The sequence below is a fragment of the Naegleria lovaniensis genome (assembly GCF_003324165.1).
Source record: "Naegleria lovaniensis strain ATCC 30569 chromosome Unknown tig041, whole genome shotgun sequence".
Lineage (NCBI taxonomy): Eukaryota > Heterolobosea > Eutetramitea > Acrasida > Naegleriidae > Naegleria > Naegleria lovaniensis.
The window spans coordinates 1-17,669 of NW_025407864.1; the positions used below are offsets into that span (position 1 = coordinate 1).

General features: G+C 36.2%; 6 protein-coding genes across 6 annotated transcripts; 3 read left to right on the forward strand and 3 right to left on the reverse strand.

Annotated features, from left to right (window-relative positions):
• Positions 1-542: 542 nt before the first annotated feature.
• C9374_010394 (uncharacterized protein) lies at positions 543-1,053 on the forward strand (the record flags this gene model as incomplete). The annotated part of the gene is made up of 2 exons (XM_044685933.1): positions 543-694; positions 804-1,053. The coding sequence occupies 2 exons, from the start codon at positions 543-545 to the stop codon at positions 1,051-1,053; spliced, it is 402 nt and encodes a 133-aa protein (XP_044543991.1).
• A 2,088-nt stretch (positions 1,054-3,141) lies between these two features.
• Positions 3,142-7,568, reverse strand: C9374_010395 (uncharacterized protein; the record flags this gene model as incomplete). The annotated part of the gene is made up of 3 exons (XM_044685934.1): positions 3,142-6,807; positions 7,010-7,150; positions 7,350-7,568. The coding sequence occupies 3 exons, from the start codon at positions 7,566-7,568 to the stop codon at positions 3,142-3,144; spliced, it is 4,026 nt and encodes a 1,341-aa protein (XP_044543992.1).
• Positions 7,569-7,937: 369 nt separating this feature from the next.
• On the reverse strand, positions 7,938-10,100 carry C9374_010396 (uncharacterized protein; the record flags this gene model as incomplete). Its single annotated transcript, XM_044685935.1, has 1 exon — positions 7,938-10,100. One exon carries the CDS (start codon positions 10,098-10,100, stop codon positions 7,938-7,940), a length of 2,163 nt encoding a protein of 720 aa, XP_044543993.1.
• Positions 10,101-10,749: 649 nt separating this feature from the next.
• Positions 10,750-12,705, forward strand: C9374_010397 (uncharacterized protein; the record flags this gene model as incomplete). Its single annotated transcript, XM_044685936.1, has 1 exon — positions 10,750-12,705. The coding sequence occupies one exon, from the start codon at positions 10,750-10,752 to the stop codon at positions 12,703-12,705; it is 1,956 nt and encodes a 651-aa protein (XP_044543994.1).
• A 912-nt stretch (positions 12,706-13,617) lies between these two features.
• C9374_010398 (uncharacterized protein) lies at positions 13,618-16,122 on the reverse strand (the record flags this gene model as incomplete). The annotated part of the gene is made up of 3 exons (XM_044685937.1): positions 13,618-14,435; positions 14,520-14,678; positions 14,778-16,122. The coding sequence occupies 3 exons, from the start codon at positions 16,120-16,122 to the stop codon at positions 13,618-13,620; spliced, it is 2,322 nt and encodes a 773-aa protein (XP_044543995.1).
• A 238-nt stretch (positions 16,123-16,360) lies between these two features.
• On the forward strand, positions 16,361-17,511 carry C9374_010399 (uncharacterized protein; the record flags this gene model as incomplete). The annotated part of the gene is made up of 2 exons (XM_044685938.1): positions 16,361-17,125; positions 17,269-17,511. The coding sequence occupies 2 exons, from the start codon at positions 16,361-16,363 to the stop codon at positions 17,509-17,511; spliced, it is 1,008 nt and encodes a 335-aa protein (XP_044543996.1).
• Positions 17,512-17,669: the final 158 nt, after the last annotated feature.

Below are 17,669 nucleotides of genomic sequence, written 5' to 3' on the forward strand. Positions count from 1 at the left end.
ACAGCAACATCAATTCCGGACAAGCCTTGGCATGTTATCCTTGCACGAAATGAATTCAAATGTGGAGCTAGACACCACCAAACATCAATTCAGTAATTCGTATTTTTGAAGAAAATGCTTCAGATGGCATTGGTTGTTCTAAATTTATTTGATGATGAAGAGATCATGTCATTTGCAAAAGCAGTGATTTCTTTCCGAATGCAACCCGAAAATGATAAATCCAAACCAAAGACCAAGAATGCTGTCGATGAACATCATCATTCTAAATGAAACAAGACAGAGACTCATCAAGACCAAATACGATTGGACATCGTTGAGTGACATTATAGAACCAATCAAAATTTGGATTCCATTCGTTTCTAAAAAGTTCATTCCAACAACGTACAATCTCATGCAAATGAAAGGAGAAAAAGGTGAAGGTGGAAATGATCGTCTCTTGAAAATCACTTATGAATCTCTCCTCGTGTTAGCTTCCAAATTGGGAACTGTTCTTGAAATTCTATTCAGTTCGATCATTGACATTCGAACCAAAAAACAAACCAATGAATTTATTATTAGACATCGATCGGAAACATGAACAACAGTTGAAAGAAAGGGGTGGCAATCTTGGTTACATTTTCAAGACCATTACCACACCTACTTCACAAGAAGTTCAAAAGAGATTTAATTGTGTCTCGGATCAACAACGTGTTCTGTACATTGATAAGGATAACAAGACAAGACTCTTCATCAATTTCATGTTACTAGGAAGAAAGAAGGCCCTATGTCGTATATCATGACAATGCCATTTCTCTTCGTGACAGTCTTTTGGATACTGTATTAAGATTTAAATTCAATGTTGATCTCGAAAAGGAATTGTTTATTAGAAAAGATTTGGATATTGTCGTGGATCGTTTCTTTTCAGCTACTCTCGGTGACGATGAGAATTTAACATCTTCAGATATCAACATGAATCATGCTTCAGAAGATATTAAGAAATTATTCCACAAATTCCATCCGCAATCTCATGACAAACGTGCAGCATTGAATGTTGAAAAGGAGGCTTGTATGTAGAGGTGGTTGGTTTCTTTTGCCTCAAGCACATTTCGCAATTTTTCAAAACAATTATGGATCCGATCATACATTTAGTAGGTATTGAAGTTTTACTTCCAAAAGAATTCAAATTGAAACAATATTCAACATGCTGCAAAATTTCAAAAACAATCCAACGCACATATCACCATTGGAGGAATTACCTATCACAAACAACAAATTTTACGCAATATTTTGAGGAATTTACTTCGTTTCCAAGAACCGTCATTGTGGAGAACGGTTTTTTAGTCAGCAAAATAAACTGATCACCTTATCGAAATCCTATCTCAGCCGCAAAAATCCTGTTTCAACCGGATGCCTAAGGATTATGTTGATTGCATCTGAAAATAATTTCGGCAGCGAGGACTATCCTGGCTGAATGGCTGTTTGCTGCAGCTGCAGGTTTGAAAGGGCCCTCGATCTTGCGAGAGAATGGGTGAATCATGGATGGAAATTTGTTCATAACAATCGTCCTCCTTATCTATTCTCAGAAGGATTGCAGAAAAAACTCCCTGGAAGCAAAACTAGAAAATGGATCCATGTTGTAAATAAGGAGAACACTTTAGTGGCATTGTCAATTAATGACAACAAACGAGTTAATTTTTTGACAAATTTAGGAAGCAGTCAATTAATCAAAAACAAACCTTACGTTCAAGAAATGTATAACAAATCAATGGGATGTGTTGACAAATCTGGAATTTTCTTGCATTGCACTCATCCTCTTTTTAGAAACAAAAACTGGAATGGTCCATTTATTGCAGATGATGAAGACTTTGTTTGTCAACCAGTATATCATATTTAAGCATCACATTAACAACCCAGGTTTAACTCTTTGCGACTACCTCAAGCACAGCCTTACTCAAACTGTGACCTTTCGTAACCCTTATTTCACCAGAACAACTCACTTCCCCATGAAACTCAAAAAGTTGGAACGGTATCAATTATGCTCTCATTGCAAGGACTCTTCTTCGAGATGTGGATACAAATGCATGGGATGTGGATGCTATCTCCATTTACATTGCTTTACTGCCTATCATGACCCCAAATTTATTTATTACTAAAATTTAATTACGTTCCCTATCCAGGATGCCCATTAACAACATGCAACAAAGTAAAGTTGAATCCAGTCACCTGCCTACTGGATCATGAGGTGTTATTGTGAAAGCGTTAAATCTTGAGCAATAGCATAACCGTTTCCATCGAGTTGCTCTTGATTCAAGTCAATATGTGACGAGATGAAAACAGTTCATTGAGTGCATGAGATCGATATTGATCAATTGTAAATGTGCTCCCTTAGGGTGATTATAGTGTTGTGCGGTGGTTTCAACCACTAACGACCATTGGAGGATGCTGCGCTTTATTGCATGTTGGAAGGGTTAAATATAAAAAACTTAAAAGCTCTCTAACGTTTCAAAATGAAAAAAATTCATCAATCAGTTCCTCCTCAGCAAATGACACTCCAACAGACGAAAATCGTTCACCATTCGAATATAAATCTTTAGAAGATGCGTTGAAACATAAGTTCATCACTCGGCCACCTTTTTGAAAACCTTTGCTCGAAAACAGTGTGTACATCTTTTCACTGTCGCTCAGTAGCGAAAAATGATCTCTTTCCACTTGAGCCCAAAAATTATTCTGATTTTTCATATGATGATATTTGCATGCAATGAATTAGGAGCATGGTTGCGAGGAAAGAAGAAAGAAATTATTGATTGTCTTGTGATGAAAATAATTTATAAACAAGAAACAGAAATGAACGCAAGTAACGCTGAATTGATTGTTCAGAAGAACTGGGACAAATATTCGTTTGCATCAATCAAAGAGGATTCACAAGAAGAGCAAGAAAGTACAACCACCTCGTTTTCAATGTTGAACATTCAGTTTAAGAACTAGGAATCTGCTATGAATTGCATTTGGTGGAATTGTTATGAAGGTGGAATTGGTGTCATTAATAAGGACGTACGCGTTTATTACTGTAACTCAATTGAATGACATTTCGGGCCTGATTCAATTTTCGAAACAAGTGAAATAACACCTTACAGGCCTCTATAGATATCATTCAAAAAATTCTTATCTATCTTCTTGAGTGGCATCTTCAGACCATTTCAACATGTTCAAAAATTGAGAACTAAACTCTTCATAATCTTTCTCATTCAACACTTCAAAATGCAACACAGTGATACAAGCATGAGAAGCAAACTTGTTAGATTCTTTCAATACAATCTTCTTTGGAAGTCCCATCAATGGAATACTTGACAATGAAGTCATCCAAATCAATAATTGTCTTAATTGAGTCACATTGAGAGTTTGAATAACTTTTCTGAAGTTTTCTTCAATTTGTGGAGAGAGTTGTGAGAAGTCCATTTCATTCAATAACATGGAAGCATCGATATAAGATTGACCATTCAATAATAATTTCAATTCCATCACTGTCAATTTGCTTTCCATGAACCAATCCTTATTTTGAGTGAGTAAAGATTTGACTTGTTGTTGTGAAGAATTTGAAACCACATTCCTCAACTGTTGAATCGAATACCATTGAAATCCTTTTGAAATTAGTTTCAATTTTCTTCTTTGAATGGGTGAGAAGAGAGTCTTTCTCAACGAATGAATAATATATTCATCAACATGTTCCATATTCACTGCCATTTCTTTCTTGTCAATACTTTGAGAATTTGGAGAGTAAAACAAGTCATTGCTGAATGATTCTTCAATGAATTGCAAGTCCTCATTGGAAGTATATCTTTTCATTTCTAAAATGTTTTCACAACATTGAGAATCATATTGAGAAACAAAATGTTTCCAATAAGAGATTTGATCTTTCAATGGTTTCTTGAGTTGACAAGTGACAATCAACAATTCTCTATCTCTATTCGATTCATCAATAGTCACATCATTGGAAATACTCGCATCATAAATCAAATATTTGAGAATGAAATCATTGATTGGTAAATACAAGGATCTTTCATCACATTCCAACAAGACCTTCTTCAATAAAAATCCGAAAACAACCAACATTTGTTCTTCTTCTTCAGAAATATTCTCTTCACTTGAAGACAAGATGTAATTCTCAACACTCTGTGTTTCTGAACGTGTAAATAACTTTTCATTCTTCAAACATTCAGGGAAATATTTTGTAAATAATTCATTGGTTAAGGCGCCTTGATCAATTCCACTTTCCATTCCCGTTTCATCATTTTCATATTTAACTTGAAACGAAGTGTAGAGTTTCAAATATTGGTCAAATGTTGTAGGATTGTGTTGTGAATTGAAAAATATAGAATAGAGGTTGGAAGAGATTTGCTCCAACAATCGAGTTCGATTAATGGTCAATCGAGTCAAATTTTTTCCAACCTGATTTTTCATAATCTTTCTCAATTCATTCAATGTGTGAATCCATTGTTGAATTCGAGATTCTGGAGTGCTGAGTTGAATTCCTTGATGTTCCAACATTTCAGTCAATCCTTTTGTGAAATAATTTTCTTTCAACAATTCCATGGCAGAAGGTCTTTGATGAGGTTCTTCATAATTGAAAATTAGATTCAACATTTCCATCAATAACTTTCCATGTTCATCATCTTCCTCAGGAGTTGGTAAATGAACCTTATTTTCACCACTGTATTGAATAATGGAGTCACGAGGATCATATCTTTGCTTTTTGTTTTCTAAATAATACCAACATTCTAACATGGTCACACCCAATGACCAAATGTCAGATTTTTCATTTGGAGCTGAATGACGAACTTCAGGAGCCATATAATTCTCAGTACCAATTCCAATAGATTTGTTGGTGAGGAGAGCATGAAGTTTCTTGCTACTACCAAAATCAGCAATGACAGCATTTCCATTCTTGTCAACCAAAATGTTGTCACTTTTCAAATCACGATGAATAATATCTTTCGAGTGCATGTAATAAATGGTTTCAACAATACTTCTCATGAGTCTTCTCATTGTTTCTCTACGTTCATGTGGTTGATGACTTTTCAGAGTCATGATATAATTTCTCAAATTTCCATTCGGGTAATAAGGCATTTCAATGTAAACATGAGGCATTCCAGGTTCTACAAACACACCATTCACCTTCACAATTCGATCACATTTTCCAAGTCTAATGATATTTGTAAGTTCATTAATGATTAAATGATAAGTCGATTCACCAAATGCAATTTCCTTAAGAACCACATGTTGATTGTCCTTCTTCATCAAGTATGCATTAGAGAGACCATTATGTAATGACTCGATTTGGTGGTAATGTTTAAAAGACGCTCCATGGAGAAGGATATTCTTTGAAGATGCCCATTTTTGGAATTTTTGAGATGGAGTAGCTGCTCTTTGGACATTGAATTTTCTTTGAGAAGCGCTTAATATCTTGTCAAGCTCCACAATTACTTCAGGATGTTGCTGAACGTGGCTCATTAATAGAGTTTTGAGCTCTGAAAACTTGTCGTTGAGAGTATTGAGGTTGGATCTTAATTTGTCTTGTTTTTCTTCGAGATGTGACCATTGATGTTCAGTTAAATCATCACTATATTGCAAATCCAAAGTAATCTTTGCTATTTCTGATTCACTCTTTCCAATGGTAAGTTTTAATTCTTTAAGCTGTTGATAGAGATTTTCGATTTCTTTCTTCTCCTTAATTAGGTTTTGTAAATATATAGATTTATATGACAACTGTCTCATGGATAAACTCAACATCTTGTCCTCGTCTGTCGTTTCATTCTTGGATGCATTATATGCCGCGATTAATTTCTTTTTCGTTGCTAGAATGGTCATCTTGTTTAACACACGATTATACTTCTCATATTCTTTGGACAATTCATCTCTGAGATTGTTTCTCTTTTGAACAAGTTCATTCACAGAATTATAGTCAACTGTAGGTTCAGACTGAGAAATGACCAAACACTGCTGATCATTGAGAACCAATCTAGACAAGGATTGTTCACATTCGTTCAACTTTTGTTCAATTTTTTCAATGCTTCTTTTGACTTGAATATCTTCAGGAATGTGACTGTTTGAAATTGAATCATTCTTAATTTCATTCATGAGACGTTGAATAAAAGAATCAATATCTGATCCTTGTTGCTGTTGCTGCAATTGATTCTTCTCATGAACGACTTGATTGAGATTACTTTGCAATTTTTTCATTTCAACTTCAAATGTCTTCATTTGCTGTTGTTTCTCGTCAACAACTCTTTTCAAATCTGTCTCATTTTGAGAAATTTGTTTAAGCAAGGTGTTGATGGTTTGCTCGTGTTCAGAAATCATGTGGTTCCATTGGTCTCTCTGTTGTGTATGTTCGGATTGCATCTTTGAGAGTTTCATTTCAAGAGATTTCACTTGTTCTTCGAGTTTCTTGTTTCTTTCTTTCCATTCATCAAGATTGTCACTTGTTCTGGGTGCACTTGAAGTGGAAGGATTGTTGGAACGAATTTCATTGCTTGTTTGGAACATCTGAAGAAATGATAAGGATGGTGATCTCATGGTATTGTTGTTATTGCTGATCATAGTTGTGGAAGAATGGTTTGAATTGGAGACGGTTTGACGAGCTTGTGTTTGGAGTTGTTGTAAATTAATGTTGTTGCTTTGTGCAACTTGTTGAGTATCTTCATCAATTTGAATATCATTGTGGGCAAGAAGAAGTTTCATAATTTCCAAATATCCATTCTTACATGCAATGTATAATGGAGTCTTTTGAAATGAATGAATTTTGAAAATAAGTTCAATAATACTTACACCCTATTTCATGAGTTGCAAAAATAATAACATTTGAATTTCATTCCATTCATCAAACAATAATCAATACTTACACCCTATTTCATCATTAACAACAATATTTTTCAAATTCTATTCAACAATAATCAATACTTACAAACTATATTTACAAACATTATCATTCATTCTCAAAAATCAACAAACACAATTTCATGAAAACACTTACACCATCCTTCAAATTGACATCAATTCCATCCACACTCAACAACAATTTCACAATTTCCAAATCTCCTTTCTCACATGCAATGAATAATGGAGTCTTTTGAAATGAATGAATTTTGAAAATAAGTTCAATAATACTTACACCCTATTTCATGAGTTGAAATAATAATAACATTTGAATTTCATTCAATTCAACAAACAATAATCAATACTTACACCCTATTTCATCATTAACAACAATATTTTCATTCCATTCAATCATAATCAATACTTACATACTATATTTGCAAACATTATCGTTCATTCTCAAAAATCAACAAACACAATTTCATGAAAACACTTACACCATCCTTCAAATTGACATCAATTCCATCCACATTCAACAACAATTTCACAATTTCAAAATGTCCATAATAACATGCATCGCATAACATAGTACAACCATTTTTCTTTTCATTAATAATCGGATGCAAATCCATTCCTCGCAATTTATTCAAATCACCATCTTTGATGGCTTTAAAAGCACGATCAATCATTTCACTCCTTTGTTGCCTGTTTGACATGTTGCACTGTGAGGATGAATGATTTTCAATGAGACAATTTTTTTTGATGATTGTTGGCGTGATTGTCACTCCTAATTTTTCAATTCAATTTCCATTCTTGTTCCGTCCATTCCCACCTTCTTAACCCTTAACTACTCGCAAAGTATGGGACACCACGTGCACGAAAACCCATTTTTGCGTCAATTGCCAGCCAGTTAAAATATATAAATGTGTGCATTGAGATGAATCTGAAATGTTGTATATTCGTATCTTGTTGTTACTTTCATGAGTATGTCTATCTGACACTTCAAATCTCCAATAATGGACTTCAATTGAATTATATCTAAATAATATATCTAACATGTCACCGAATGATCGAATGTTCATGATTTACCGAGCCTTATACTTTTTAGTTGAAATAGTGGTTGTTGCTTCCTCTTCGCCGAATTCATCCTCAAATTCATCAGTAAATTCATTTTCATTTCTTCGATCAATTTTGTTCTTTTCTTGAATACTTTGTGTTGCTCTTTTTCCTAGCACTGAGCGATTGGACGTGCTGTAGTCATCGGTATCTTCATCCAAATGAATATCGTCCACAGTTTGATTTTTCTGTGTGTCACTAATAAGTTCATCCTCATCAAAGAGAGACTTGGAAACGAGATTACGGGCAATTTTGGCTCGAAGTAAATTGGCAGAAGCTTCTGAAGCACTTCTGTAGACAGCATGACTTTCAACTTGAGAAACATTGGGTTGAGTTCCATATAATAATCCTCCCATATTATAGATTGACCCAGAGGAGGCATCTACAGCATGTGCAGCTCCAGCTGTTCTTCGCCTTCTGCCACCGCCTTGTTTTCTCTTTTCCTCCTTCTCCTTTCTATTTTCTTCCATCATTTGTACATACTCTAAATGAAGCTCATCCCACAACTTTTCTCGACTCTCAATTTCTGAGTCTTCCGTGATCACTACTTCTTCAATTTCAGAGTCATCTTCAAAATCAGAGAGTGTGTCAATTTCTTCTTCAGGTGGTTCTTCTTGCGGCTGAACTGTTTGTTGTTGTGTCGTCTGTGAAATTGTATCATCTCCTCGATTATTATTGGTCTGGAGTTGTGTCTTTTTACTTCGATCACCGTGATCATCAAAAGCATTTTCAAATTCATCAAACTCTTCATTGTGAGCTTCTTCAAGGTTCTTGTCATCTGAGCTTTTATCCACACTTGTATTTGTTAAGGTCAATACTGTCTGTTGTTGAGAAGAATTTGGAGGAGTATTAATCACAGGGGTTGATTCGGCCAATTTCTTTGCCTTTTCACGTTCTTTTCGAGCAAATTGATCTCCCTTTTCAAGTTCTGTTGTAATTTGTTCAATATCCTTGTCTTGCATGAGTTGTTCGGCCTCTTCAACATCCTTATCGTTGACATCTGTGAAAAGAGTATCGCTCTGTGACGACATTACAGATTCAGCATCGGACAGAGAGGACTCCTTGTCTCTACTTTTGTCTCGTTCCAAAAGTTTCATCTTTTCCTTGAGAGATTTCGAATAGGCTGGAGGATCCAAAACTTCAATCGTTCCTTGGAAGGTACCATTATTAATTTCTTGTTCTCGTTTTTCAAATTCATCAAAGGAGAGTTGTGCAGTCTCTGTCTTGTCAAATTCCATTAAACGTTTGGTGAGCGTGACTGTACAAATTTTTACAACTTTGACAACATCTTGCTTGGAAACATTTTTAAAGCCATGAATTCGAGCAGCAACAAGCAAGGCGGCTGCACAAATACCTGCAGGTCTTCGTCCTGTTTGAATCCAATTTCTCTTCATGCTTGCAATTAATTTTAGCGTGGTTTGAATGACTCTATTGATTGCCTCTTGGTGTTGGTGTTGTGTTTGATTTTCCTTGATCGAGTTGAGTAAGAGTCGATTCGCAAATCTTCTCACATAAAAGAATGGTTCCACAGTGGGTAATTTAAAATTCAATGCATTCATCAAATCTAAAAAACAATGTCCAATTAAGAAGACGTCCGTTTTCATGGCCTCTGAAAAATCCATTAACATGAATGGTTGCTTGTCCTGACGTAGTACAAAGTACAAGCATGCAGCGGCAACAATTTCTGGATTTCTCGACTTGGTGCAACCTTTCAATAAGGCCAATTTGTATGTATTGGTGGCTCTATCAATATAATGATTGGGAATTTTCATCATGAGTGCAATGGATGCAATTCTTTTCTTTGCTTTTTCAATGGTTTGAAGTCGACTCTCTGTCATGGGTTGATCCAAGTCTGATGTGGTCGATTGTGGCACGGCTGACGAAAATACCAATTTTCCATTCTCGTCATAGGTAAATTGTGGAACGCCTGCCAAAGCCGTTGCTGCACTCGCAGCAGCTCGTTCTGTTGAAATGAAATGTCCAGCCATTGTGTGATCTTCATTAAATTCAATTCCTTCTTCAAAGGAAAAACCCTCCAATTCCTCTCCGCATTCACCACAGTAAAGTCCAGAAGTAGCTCCTTGTTCGGGATTGACATAGGCATTGCAAGTAGTACACCAAATTTCAGGCATTTTGTTGTATGAGAATGACTACAATATCCTTGTATTTTGTTCAGATTTCGAGTGTTGTTGTTGTTGATGTTTTAACGATGAATTATTGAAAGTATATATTTGTAAGGCGCTGATGATGGCAATGATGATGATAATAAAATTCTGTAACGGCAAAATTTCAAAAATATATTTCCGATTTAAACAACATGAATTCTGTGTATCTTTCAAAAATTCCAGTGATTGATAATCCCAATAGAATAAACAAATGAAGAACCCAAGTAATTGAAAACTTTCAAACGGTTAATTTTTTTTAATTTGAATTTTTGGAGCAACAGTTGACTGCAACATTAGGGAAGCACGTCCTTTTCTATTCATTTTGCATTCAAGTGTTCACACGAAGATCCTTCCTGTGTATTCCAACATGGTCCGGAGTTATTGCCGCAAGGTTTGTCCACGCTTGGACACATTCAACTCCGCTGTTCCCACAACAATTAGTGAATTCAAAAAAAATAAGCACTTCTTGAGCGTGTTGTGTTCATCACATCATTGAATTTCTCGGGAGAGAGACCTTTGCTTTCATCAGAGAGATTTTATGGGAATACCATTCGTATTTTTCTAATTTATTATTGATACTTTAAAACTAGTCAAGTGAACAACTCATCCACACAACATGAACTCTCTCATAGGCTCATCAGCTATAACATCATCATCATCCGTAGTGATGAACCACAGAAGGCTCATCATGACGACAACCATCCTTTCCGTATGGATAATGTTACTAGGTAGTTTTTTCATGAGTAGTACCGCATCGGCCCAGGAACAACATCCTTGCTCCTCTTCAAATGTTACGTTACTGCATTGGAATGGTACAGATGCCTCGTTTTTGAACGGAATCTATCCAATTTATTTCCCTCAATTACCTACGCTCCAATTTTTGATTGATGTAGATGGTGCTGCTCAACCATTGCCAAATAGTGATCCTTCAATGAATGATACATTCAAGGGAACTACTTTTGCCATGATGTATCATGTGGTGAAAAATCAAGAGGACAGACATTTTTACAAGTCTGTCTACATGATGAATTCGAAATTGGGGTCCAGCAAAATTCAGAAATTAATGGACTGCAATATCAATGTCACCAAAGCTGGCATTCCATACTGTGATCGAGTGATTATGCTTCCAAATACTGTCGTGAATCAAAATTCCAAGAGACAACATTTCCTTTGGAGTATTATTGCTGGTAGACAATATGGTGATCAAAATACTGAGCTCGGCTCCAAAGCAGTTCCATATTTATACATTACGGACGTGACTAATTATGCTCTGCAACCAGATACACCAGATGCTGCTACTAATTTCCCAATTTTGATTAACAATTTTGCCAAGGACCCAGTCTATTCAAGCAAATCTGGTAACTCGATCGGTTTTGAAACTTTTGCTTCTGCCAATGCAGTCACTTCCGATATCTTCTACAAACCCATTCTCATGCTCGACATTATGAACCCAGTTTCAAATCAAAACGAGTTATTGGTATTGCACAAATCTGATGCTAATGCTATTCGTATTTTGAGATTGACTCCATTCCATGAATCGTTTGCAGTGACCTCGAGCCTTTTATTGGTTCCTTCAATTGTTGGTGAAGGAATCGGTGGAACCATCTATGCCAATAATGTCAAATTCCTCTACAGTGCTTCAAGACAACAAATTCATGTCTACTTTACCTTATTTAGAGAACAACAAACCGCTTTTGAAAATTTCCACAACCTTGGTCACAACACAAATATTCAATTCCCTTCACAAGAGAGTGTCAAGTTTGTGAACGTTCTCATGACTCTTGATGCATCCTCCCTAGATAACCTCAAGGTTGTTAAAATTGCTCAACTTTTCACAAGTACAGAGCGAACCATTGACCTCTTCTCGAATAACAAGATGAAAGTTTGGCGCATCAATGACATGGTATTATCAGGAAGCAATGACCAATATTTGGTTCTCGTGGGTACTACCATCTTTTCCGAAGAAGGAGAAACTGACAAGAATGGCTTTATTTATTCGGTCAACATGGACGAGTATCAACCGTTCCCAACCTCAAAAGCCAATGCTGAACAATTCTCTCTCGTCAACATTGACGATGTGCAAATTTCAAATTCTGAAGCCCTCACTGTGAGTGCCAATTTTTATGGCTACAATGACACCATTGCTGTCGGTTCCATTGTTCGAACCAAGAAAGATGGTGCACCATTCTATGAAGAACCTGAATTGTCGGGATATGTTCATTTGTATAGTGCTTCCAATCTTGAGACACCTCTCGGTTACAAACAAATGAGACCCAACCATGGTATTGTTCGTGCGTTTAAGGTTGAATTGTATCCAAGTTCACAATACGAACACGAACAAAATTATGAACATCTCTTCTTGTCATGGAATATTAAGGAAGAAGGTGCTGTCATTTCGCCACTTTCCTTTTCATGTACTCCAAAGATTGTCCGTGACGGCTGGCAATACATGTTGATTGGAGTGTTTGGAGGCGAATTTTTGTTTTGTTTCTTGATTGGTGCTGCATACTTTGCGTATAAGAAGTTGAGAGCTAAATTCTCAAAGCAATCATCAGCCTATGAAAGTATTTAATTTTCATGATGCATTAAATTTGAAGTTTTGATTTTAGAGAATTGTAGTGGTTCTCACTTTGTCTTGGGAATGAGGAGACACTCTATATATATATTTATATACTGAATACCATTTTCACACATGTGTTCAAAATTCACATCGCAACTTGTTCATGTGACTTTGAAGAATCTTCATTGTCTTCTTGGTCATCATCATTTCGACAAGCAACAAAATCCACCCCTGAAACACTCAAGTTGGGATTCAACGACAACTCGAAAACGAACCACCTCACTTCTTCTGGTTGAAACTCATACACAAGAACAATAAATATTCGTTGAGGGAATGGAACGGTTTGAAACCACACGACTGTTTGACCTTCTTGACACAGTGGATGTGTATCATTCAAGCTGTCACTCACAGAGAAAAACATGGACACTATTCGAATTGGACAAGAATTCCTGCCTCTGACTTGAATTGTCAAAAGCGTACCATTGGAATGAGTGGTTTCAACACGAGAAAGAACAGCATTCACATATGAAGAATGATCCGATGCAATGGGAATGTCTATCGAGTTGGTGGTTTGGGAATTTTGGATCGACGAAGGAAAGCAGAAGAATATTAGACAAGAATGGACAAAACCAAGATGTATGTTCATATTGATCATGATGATGAAATTGATGATGAGAGAATGGCAACGACATAATCATCATGAGGATTTAATCCTGATTTTTCAACTTACATTTTATGAATCGCGTTTTCTCATCATTCCTAACTTCATAATTTCCTCACAACGCGCACTAAACCCATTTGGAGGGTCGTTACAACATTTGGTATTGTTCGCAAATGTTCCATTCACGCCTTGTTTTAAACGTGAAAAAGAGATCAAGGTTACAAAAATGTCAAATTGCTGTTTATTTACTTGTCACTTCTTAATTACCACAATACCATCATGAACATCACAAACACGCACCCCGTCATCAACTTGAAATTTGAAACTAATCTTCCCAAAGAACTTGCTTTTGAAACACTTCTTTTGGACATTGAAACCAATGGACGATTATTCGACAATGATTTTTTGGGAGACAAACTTGGTTTGGGAGAAGGTCGCGGAGGAGGAGGAGGAGGAATTGGTTCTCTTTTCTCACTCAACAGTCCAATGTCATCGAATGGAATTTTCGTAAAATTATAAAATGTCCAATTTCCTTCATAGATATTTCCTGGAATTAAATTAAAATTCAATTCTGAAACATTCATAAAGATGGACATGGAAACATTGAAAGTATTATTCGTATAGACGCTATACATGTCCGTATAGGGTTGAACCACATGATTTGCAGTGAATGATTCGGTCACTAAATTATTCGAAACGACATTTCCAAATGGTTCAAACGGATTTCCATCGAGAATTCTCGTCAATTCTGGATACGCTTGTTCCCAGAGCGAACTATTGAAAGGAACTGCCCATAAATTATTCCAAATGGATCGACGCCATTCGTCATCGTTCCATTGCAATCCACGAGCGTCGATTCGAATACTGGACCAATTTCGAATGAAAATGTTGTTTTGCACTTGATTGTGTCGACCTCCTCCGACAATGACTCCGCGATTACAATCGTACAAGACATTTCCGAAAACGATGGCACTTGAAAAAACATCATCGAGATAGATACAGGCAGCTCCCCAAGTGAGACCTCGAACTCGGTAGATAAAGTTATATTTGACAACGTTGCCACGTGTGGTCCAGTCTCGACCTGATTTGTGTTTTTTGGCATTTGACAGATTGGAAATTTTGAAAAATTATTGAAATTAAAGAATGTTCAATGAAAATGACTTACCCATATAGATAGCACCTGCGTCGTCACTTGTTTTAACCACATCATGAATCTTGTTAAAAGACACTTCATGGTTATTACCAATAAGCATTAATGCCGCATGATCACCGTTAAAAAAATAGTTATGTGTGACTAAAGCACCAACTCCTTCTATTCTAACAGCTGAGAGTTTCATGAGTTCGATCCATCCAAAAACGGTTTGATAGAAACACAATAATTAGCGACATGTTGTCAAAAAAAATAAATCGTGAACAAACTTACCAGGTCGATAAACTTTTCCAACCCGAGAAAAACTATGAATCAAATTGTTCGAGATGAAATTGTTACTTGGAATCAACTTGGCTCGATCACTGGGTGGACCTGTCACAATGACACCTCCTTTGCCAATTTGAAAGATTTCATTATTAGTGACCAAACAGTTTCGACAACCTAACAATGACAATCCAATAGCTCCCACATTCGAAATGATGCTATTATTCACCACAATGTAATGACTGTTCCACGAATAGATGGCATTTCCTCGGACAAATCCAAATTCAAGAGAATCAAAAATTTGTGCATGGGCATTGACTTGAACGAGTGTTTCCGTCAATGAAAGAACAACATCATTTTCATGTTCAATCGGAGCAGGAGGCCAGAAATACAAAACATTATCTTGCAAAAGGTATTCTCCAGCTTGATCGAGCTCACACAAAAAGTTGACCAAATAAAAATTACTTCCCAAAGCGATCGATCCATCGGCAACGACATTTCTCAACACTACAGTTCCGTTGGCGTCAATGGTTTGAATCCCTTCGACAGAATCTGAATAATCATCTTTCCAATAACCAAAAGCATATCCATTTTGTTCTTTGGACCATTTGCTCTTATTGGGACATGAAGTGCTGTTGAAAAGAAAAGAATTGGTTCCTTTCGAAGCAGTTTTCATGTAGACATCTAACACGAGACTCGGATTGCTCTCATATTGTGTATTCAACTTGTTGGGATATCTTGCCACGGTCTGAGGAAAGTCTCGGAAAAACAACTCCGATCCCGCGGAGGCTTTTCCATCCATCCGGCCAGAGACTTTGAAAGGAGTAGCAATTACTGAAGGTGATAGAAGTGTCAAATTACATTGATAGACCTTTCCTCTCGCTCCAAGTGGAAGCATTTCATAAATCGATGCATGCTCATCCAATGTCACTTTTTTCCACATATACGGAGGTAAGGAAATTCCTCCAGTAATGTTCACATCTCCTCTCGAGCTCCCAGGAATGGGTCTCCATGTCACTGGAGAGAATTGATCATTAAATTTCGAAGGACGAGGAATCACCAATGTCGAATTCAAATAAAAAGTGCCAGGCATCAAATTGACATAGATGGAAGTATTCAAAGTCAATTTCGAATTCTTGAGAAGAGTCACCATCGAAGAAGCCTTGTCCAAGGTAGCGAATGGAAATTGTGTGGAATTTCCAGAAAAGAGATCATTGCCCTTCGTTGGTGAAACAAATAAATGAATTTCAAACGTTGAATTTGATGCATGAACAGAATGACTCGACCACAGAATGGAAAGAAACAAAACCGCAACAACAACAGCCACAGCAGCAACGATAAGGCGATCCAGCATGGTTGGAATTGATTTTTTTTTTTGCAATGGTGAGATCATGAAAGGAGATGGAAGTGTTAACAAAACACTTTGGGACCTTCTTTTTTTGGTAATGCTGAGCAGCGAATCAACAAATTGAACGCCTACAACTGGTTGGGTGTTGATATGAAATACTAGTATCGATGATGGAAGAACAGTTTTGTTGTTGTTACACCCATCGTCAAACGATTGGTTGTTCCATAAATTACAACAAAAAAAAATGGCATCTCATCATTCAAGTCTTTCGTTTCCAATTCCTCCATTTCGTAGAGAATTACATCATGGCGATACTGGTCCCGATGTTTTGATATTACAATTATTATTATCTCGATTTGAGGATTGGAAGAAGAAACAACAACAACAACTCGTACTCGGAACATGCAAGAAATCCATTGTGCCTTTATCATCATTGGAACATTCAAAGCTCTCAACTGATAAAGAAGTAGTTTACATAACAACAACAACCATTGAAAAAGAAGAAACACGATTGGAAATGAATGGAATTATGAATGATGCAACGGAACAAGTGTTACAAGAATTTGTATTCCAACAAGAAGAACTTCATCACGTAATGAAAGAAACATTTCATGATGAGAAAATTGTAAATTTTACTCCCGAGATGGCTCAACATTTATTGAAATTGTACATGTATGATGAATATCAAGAAGAATTTATTGATTGGAAAGAATTTCAAGAAAATGGTTCGCTTCTACTTTTGACATGTTTGCCTTCACCTTATTTATTTTACTTGTACATTCCAGTGATGGAGGATCGAACGATTGAAACAGAATGTATGCTATTCGACGCACGTGGTGAATTGAAATTTAAATTTAGAGGAAGAACGAAAGGAAAAATTGGATTGAATCAATTAACCACTTATGGAGATACTCCTACTGGATTGTATACTTGTGATTTGAATTCACCATTTCAAGATGTGAAAAGCTTTGGACCGTATAATGTCGTTCGATTGATTCAAGGTTTAAAGGTGGGTTGAATGGATATTGTGAAATTGACATTTGAAATATTTTCAAACATTCGAATGGATTGGAATGGATCATTGATTTGAAACATTTTCAAATGTTCATTGATAATACAATGAATGAATCAACTTGAACTAATTCAATTAAGGGAAATGCCCTTCACATTTATCCTTCCATTCGATGTGGCATTCTCATTCACACGGGAGAATGGGAATGTAACGATCCAATGCCCAACTCTCTTGGATGTATTCACGTCACACCTCAAGATGGCCAACTATTGGCTCATATTTTAGAACATGAATTGCGAGTTCAAGTGCATGAAAATTTATGTGGAAAAATGCCGTATCCATTTCCAGTTCAAGGTTTAGTGAGTATTGTACAACAAAAATGAGTTCAATAAGAAATATTGACATCAACAATGTATTATGTCTGATGAACATCAAGTATCAGCAACATCATTGACGTTGTGAATTGGTGAGTTTATTTGAGATGATTTTGCTGTCGAGGCGAAAAAGTTCAATAACTTTATCATTTGTTAGCGCTTTAAGA